Source organism: Dermacentor albipictus, chromosome 5 (assembly GCF_038994185.2).
Source record: "Dermacentor albipictus isolate Rhodes 1998 colony chromosome 5, USDA_Dalb.pri_finalv2, whole genome shotgun sequence".
NCBI classification, from domain to species: domain Eukaryota; kingdom Metazoa; phylum Arthropoda; class Arachnida; order Ixodida; family Ixodidae; genus Dermacentor; species Dermacentor albipictus.
In genome coordinates this window covers 44,372,505-44,379,714 of record NC_091825.1, presented here as the reverse complement: position 1 = coordinate 44,379,714, position 7,210 = coordinate 44,372,505, and the positions used below count along the sequence as shown (strand labels likewise).

Genomic DNA, 7,210 nt, shown 5'->3' with positions numbered 1-7,210 from the left:
CTTACCATCCGCAAACGAACGGTCTTACCAAGCGCCTGAACCACACATTAACTGAAATGCTAGCAATGTATTTTTCTTCCAATCATCGCCACTGGGACTCTACTCTACCATTTGTCACGTTCTCCTACAATTCCTCGCGCCTCGACACAGCTGGCTACTCACCCTTCTATCTCCTCTGTTGCTGCGAGCCGATTTTGTCTTTCGAGACTCTCCTTTCGGCCACACTCGACTCACCGACAGAGTACACTCGGGATGTCATAGCCACAGCGACCCAAGCACGTCAGATTGCCCAAATTCGTCTTTCTGCTTCGCAGACACACCACAAGTGTCGTTACGACCAGTGCCATCTCGACGTGGAGTACGAACCAGGTGCTCTTGTGCTAGTTTGGTCTCCAACTCGGCATGTTGGTCTTTCGGAGAAACTCCTCTCGCGATACTACGACCTGTAGCGCATTCTTCGCCAGGTGACCCCTGTTACATATGATGTGTTTCCACTGGGTGCCACCCAGCCTTCACCTCTCTCTGACATCATCCACGTCAGCCGTCTCAAACCGTACCTTTCTCAGACCGATGAGCCACACTAATAACGTGCTTTTCCCGATGGGGGTGATGTCACAGTTTGTAATGTGGAAAGAACAGGACGCTGATGGTGTCCTTGGAGACGACGAAGAAGAGCTGAGCTTCTTTCGCTGCTCTAGGCTGGTTGGCTCCGCTATTAAAAGCTATCTGTGAATAGCCGTACGCTTCTTCCTTCCCATAAAATTATACTGTTTCTACTTCTTGATAAGAATCCTGCAAAGCACATTGAGATTCCTGCTACGATCACCGCTGCACATCAGAATGATTGGAGCAGTAAGCCCGTAACGCAGGGTCCTTAACTCTGCCTGACTAAAACTAACACTCTATAAAACGCTCATGTCCAAGCTTGAGTAGGCCTCTTCTATCTGCGACCACCCTTCATCAGTGCTCATTTCTCCTCTTCTGCCTATACAGAGCCGTCCAAATCGTTTTATATATTTTTTCAAATATTCTTGTACTTCCAGCGTGTCTGTAATGAAGCCCTCCTTGATCTTGCTGATGTCGACTGCAGAACAATTGCCCGTCTCAGACTTTTTCATAAAACTTTTCTCTAACCATTACCTTAAGAACGCTCTTTTTGCTGCGCCAGCAAAAAGAGTCTGCTCATGGGCGGATCATCGCTTTAAAGCTGAAGTGCCAAGCAGCTGCACGAACTTCTTCTTTCATTCATTTGTGTCAAAGACCTCATCAGAATGAAGTCACTTGCCGGTATGCATTGCTAGAAAGCTGGATAAATGTTTAAGACTTACGTCTGCAATACCATCCTACAAACACACCACTCCTCTGTAACGCCACAATGACATTCAGGGTATATTATATGAATAAAAAATAAAGATAAATGAATAAATAAATAAGTAAATAAGCAAATAAACACCTATCTGCAAAATTTAAGCGGAACTGCACATAATACTTATATTGAGTGGACGGTGATTCACATTTTACCTATGCTGACAACAACCGACAAGTGGGACTAAGGAAAGACGACAAGATACTGATGTTCAACGAACTAGCCCAAGTAAGCCCTCCTGTGCAGCATATTTATCCTACACCGGACCATTCCAAATGTATGTTACATGACATTTATTTGCTCAATATTGCGGAAAACGCGGTGCAGATATAACAAAATATGCTTTCCCCAATTTATCTCCTTCTGCAATGCCGCATTCCTAAATAACGCTCTTAATCCGGTACCTGAGGAGGTTGAGGTTTATGTCAGGATTCAGCTTTAAAGCAAACTCGTTGTCGAAGAGGCGAAGAACTTCTTCCACGTCCGTGATGCGACGCTGCTCCACTTGCCCGATGGTCGAGCGCCAACAGAAGCGACCGTCGACTAGCGTCAGCCACGAATCGCCATCGAAGCTCCCCACCATGAGCACGTGACGGAACAGTGATCGCGGGTGCAGCGTGATGTACCAGTGCATTGGGATGATGTCGATCCACTTTTGCGGCCGAGGAAACACATGATACACGGGACGCCAACCCGCCGATGTGCCACCGCTTCCCGTCGACTTGATGGCCACCTCAATGTTTCCTTGTTCGTCGAGTCTGCGCATGCGATACGGCTCCGCCTCGCCTTCTAGAGGCAGCGCTTTGAACGGGTTGGGTCCGCCGAAGCCGACGTCGGCGAAGTACTCTCCCTCTTCGCCCAGGTCGACGCATAAAAGCACGTGTCCCAGAGGAGTGAGTGGCGTGTCCAATGGACGCCCCCAGCGGATTCTGGCTACCCGAATGTTGAATTTGAAGCCTAGTGTGAGCAGGAGCCTGCCGAAGATGTTATTGAGCTCCATGCAGATGCCACCACGACGTTGCTCAATCACATTGCGGAACACCGAGTCGTCATCCAGCGGTGACTGATGGCCGACGAACACGTCTATATCTTGGAAAGGGATCCGTTCAACATGGGCCTCGATGAGAGTGTTCAAGGTGACCAGGTCCTTTACTCTCAGGGCACTGGGCTGTAGCTTCAGGACATCAAGATAAAGGAGAAGCTCTTTCGAGCTAAGTGGTCCCATGCGGTAGCCACCCAAGTCCATCTTTCGCTTGGTCGATGCGGCGAAGAGCTCTGGGTCTGGATGCTCGAAGGACTCACCATTTTGGCAGCCACAGCCGAGGTTTTCTGGTGATGAAAAGAGCGCTGGACTTGTCATGTCTCTTTTTGGGAAGTTTACTCTGTCGAACTACCGCAAATTGGGAACATCGTGTGCGCACGTTTGCATGAGCACCATCCCTTCTGTCTCACTTGTACATACACTGACTAATAATAATATATACGTTTGCCTTCGTTTTTCGTTCTCCCTCTCCTCTTCCTTGAGCATTTCAGTGCCTGGCCACTTTCTTTATATAGAGTTAAAAAGTAAGATGTAAATAACTACGTACACGCAGGCGGACTTCTCAGCTTTTTTACCAATAAATTGATTTCTCTCTCGCAAGCGAACGTGGTCTCTTTGTTGCGCTCAAGTTATTCTGCGGGTGCCGAGCAACTGTTTCCGAACTATGAACGTTTCATGACTCTCCATGCACACCGGAAATGTGAACCAGATGTGAGTATAACTTTTTTTGTGTACAGGCTGTAGTCTTACTTTATGTACCATATTTGTATTAAAAGGCTGCAGCCACGCGCCGACAGTATGAAATCGGGCCTGGTATTGCTGAATTCTTTTTTCTTTTTTTTTCGCGGGTTGCACACGGCAACCTATCAAAAAAAGTAACACAATATACGACTATCGGTTATACAAGGAGAATGACAGCAAACTTGGAAAAAGGAAAGAAAGCAGAAGCAAACATACACAAAGCGACCGGAAGGTAGCCAGCCGCCTTCTTGTCGCTTTGTCTAGTTTGCTTCTAGTTTTTTTCTCTGTTTGATCTTGGGTAGCATTCTCCTAGAATAACTATGTATGGAACTAGCCCAACACGCCGCTATTATGAACAGCTATGGGACCAATTGGGATCGGCCGTAAATTCTGTTGCTGCATCAGTAAATGTTTGTACTAATTGCTTCGTTAACTAGCAAACATCAATAAACACTCTTCAATAATTGAATTGGGAGCGTGACTTTCCAATAAAAATGGTATTGGTAAAGTAACGATTGTCCAATATTCCAGCAAATATTAACTGCGTTCTAGTGGAATGTACTCTAGTATAAGAAAGTTGTTTGTGTGAAATCCAATAGCGCCGAAGCTTGTATCGTCATTCGCGAGTGAAATTCCTTATTAGCGCCAGGCGAAGGAGAATAACCTAAATTCAGTCACCATATGAGTAAGGTTTAAAGCGCTACATTGATTTATATGGAGAAGGGATCAAATGTTGCGCGTAATGTGGCAAGAACACACTTTGGCTGAATACATGATAAAAAAATAAACCTGTCCTTCAGGTTTGGAATATCAAAGTTCTGAAGAATGGTCCCGTCCCGCTACGGTGACTTGTTATACGATGTCATAGTTTTTAGGTTTTCCGGAAGTTTAAACAACTGTTTGTAGCAGATAGCGTAATTCTTGTTCGTGAGCTCCATTATTCGAAGAGGTGGACAATACTAGCAGGAGAAATCGAAACACATATTCGACTAATTAACAAATCCCTATATATATAGATATTCTTGTATATATATATATATATATATATATATATATATATATATATATATATATATATATATATATATATATATATATATATATATATATATATGTATATATATATGTATATATGTATATGTATAGGCATAACATTGTTGGAATTCCTTATTACAAATGCTGACACCGAAAATAGGGTGTCACACGAGCTTAGTGATCCCCTTCCGGTACTTTTTTTTATTAAGAAAACACAACTTCAGAAAGAACAGAACGCATGAGTATAAACTTTTTCAAAGCATTACTCAACCACGTTTAGATAGTTTCACAGACGAACTACTACGCCGCGACCATAAATAAATTTTAGAAATAGGTAACGTTGAAATCGCGTATGGCAAGCTTATTGATGACGCCTATACTATATTTAGGAGCCATTTTCCTGAAAAAAAGCTCAGGCTCGGTAAAAAAGTACGAAGCCGTGGATAACGCCCGTATCGCTGAAACGAATTCATTGTAGAAATGTGCTCTATCACAACTTCGTCAAGACTAAGGATCGAAGTACATTAAAGGAATACAAGTCATATAAAATAAGCTAAACAAGCAACTAAAATTGCACAGCAAATCCTATTTTCATGCCAACTTTTAAGGTTGTTTGAAAAAACCTGATATCTTACAGAAAAAACTGAATGATGTCTTAAATCGTCGAAAGTCAGCTCCGCGAATGCAAACTCTATTACTTGGAAACGGAGTGCCGGGAAGTGCTCTTGCAAATGCTTTTATTGATTACCTTGAAACGTTTTCTGGTGGTGGTGCATCGTCTGATATTAGTGAACTTATGCGCAAACAGAAATTTATCTTCACTCTTTCTTCACCCTTTTACGGAGCATGAGGTGACATCAGTTTTCATTTCCCTAAAGAATAACTCAAATTGCGATGCAGAAGGCATGCAGGTTCGCCCTATCATATACGTGCTTAATATCATTTCCCAGTGCATTACTTACATTTATAATATGTGTTTGTCAAATGCCATCTTTCCTAAACGGACGAAAATAGCCAGAGTTTTGGTATTGTTCAAGAAAGTTGACGTTAATGATACTAAAGATTGCAGACCCACTTCTGCATTACCTGTTTTTTTCGAAAGCGCAAGGAAAACTAATACGAATGCAGGTTTCAAAGGTTTTTGACAAACACAACCTAATTTCTCCAGCCCAGTTTAGATTTAGGAAACGATGGTCTGCGGAATTAGCAATACTCCATCCAAAGGAATTTATTTTATCGCAATTTGAAATTAAGAACATTGTCCTTGGCATTTATATGGATTTTGCTAAAGCATTTGATTGCCTACTTCAGTCTGTTGTGCTTGATAAGCTTGAAACCTATGGTATTCGAGGGCATTGTGTAAGCCTTATAAAATCTCGTCGTGATAATCGCTATCACTAAGTTGAAATAAACAGTAGCCGCACAAATGTAAAACATATTACCAGAGGCGTTCCTCAGGGTAGTACTCTTGGCCGTTCCTATTTACTGTATATATAAATGACCTAGTAAATATCCATAACGATGCAAAATACGTAATGCACGCAGACGATGTCAGTATATTTTTTCATCACCTGACTCTAGTAGCCTTCAGTATAAAGCTAACACTGCTCTGAAAATTCTTGATGTATGGTCAAAACAAAACTGTCTACAAATCGATATAAAATTAGACAAAAGAAGTAATTTCAGGGCCAAATATAAGCAAATAATCAGTTCCATCAACCTCGTTTATTACGATTATAGAGAAATTGTAGATAGTTTTAAAACACTTGGAGTTATTTTCACACAAAATATGCTTTTAAACATGCACATAGAATCGATATTGGGCAAATTATCTCGTCAGTTGGCATGATGGTGCGGCTGAGACCTCTTTTACCTTACGGAATCAAGGTTATTGTTTATAACAACTTATTCTTTTTTCTGCACTTTATTGCTGTCTGCTCGTGTGGGGTACCACATCACGTACGAATTTAGAGAAGATAGATATACTTCAGAAAAAAATTGTGCGAACAACACTTACCTTACAATGCCCACACAGCCACACAGCAGACTTATTTCCGCAAGCAAATATAATACCCGTGTTTGACCTTTATAATTACAAGTTAAGTCAAGTTTTGAAACTGGAGGTAAAAGAGAATTTAAAATTACCTAAATTCACCAGGAACACACATTCTTACGTCACAAGGTGTACAGAACAGTGGAAGGTAGTCACTCCGCGAGCCAATTATTCTACACAAAAGATATATTACGCAGTACCAAAGTTCTTAAATTTGTTTCAGAAATCAAGTCTTGATAGTGATATATCTGATGTGCGAGCGTTACATGAACATTTTGTCAGTACTTCTTTCTTAAACAGTTGACGAACGTTTTTCAGGTAATTTGTGTTTTTGCGTTTATTTTTTATGCATATTTCACATGTAGTCAATTCTTATGTATAGGCATCTCCTGTTCAATCGCTGTTTGTTTGGTAAAGGAGGCTGTGGGCTCTGGTCAAGTCGTTTGCCTCTAAAGCGACTTTTACCCTTACTCTCCTCCATCACTGTTGGAAATAAAAAAGTAATTTTTATTATTATTAAGTATTTGGCTTTTCGCACATATAGGAATATAGGAATTGTAGCGGGTGAACATGCAAGACGTACCCAGAGAATGATAGAATGGCCAGGGAGATTTATTTGGTAACCAAGGGCGTATTTGCTATTGGGGTGCATTTGGTAACCAAGGCAATAGACACACACTTTGCGAAAATGAAGAGAGGATCGAGAATGGCCCAGTAAATTGAGAAAGAAATAACCCAATAAAAGCGATCCTATGGTATGACAAGAGACTGAAGAAGACAATCAGGCTTGATGGATGGCTTTTTTACATACTGGTATATCTCGTATGGTGCGACGTAAAGACGCACAAAATAACATAAGCCGAACCAAAAAAAGGCACCTTGGTCATACGTGCGTGATATGCTTTGGTCGCCTGCGACCAATCAATGTTGGAGTCGCTCAATGACGGTTTGTCTTTAGCGCTCGAGGATAAAA

General features: G+C 41.7%; 1 protein-coding gene across 1 annotated transcript; it reads right to left on the bottom strand.

The window, feature by feature from the left end:
* Positions 1-1,745: 1,745 nt before the first annotated feature.
* LOC135900516 (arylamine N-acetyltransferase-like) lies at positions 1,746-2,726 on the bottom strand. The gene has a single exon (XM_065429999.1). The coding sequence runs from the start codon at positions 2,724-2,726 to the stop codon at positions 1,746-1,748; it is 981 nt and encodes a 326-aa protein (XP_065286071.1).
* Positions 2,727-7,210: the final 4,484 nt, after the last annotated feature.

Bases quoted from the DNA above. Each gene is read 5' to 3' on its own strand.
- LOC135900516 (XM_065429999.1), bottom strand. From the start codon at position 2,726: ATGACAAGTCCAGCGCTCTTTTCATCACCAGAAAACCTCGGCTGTGGC.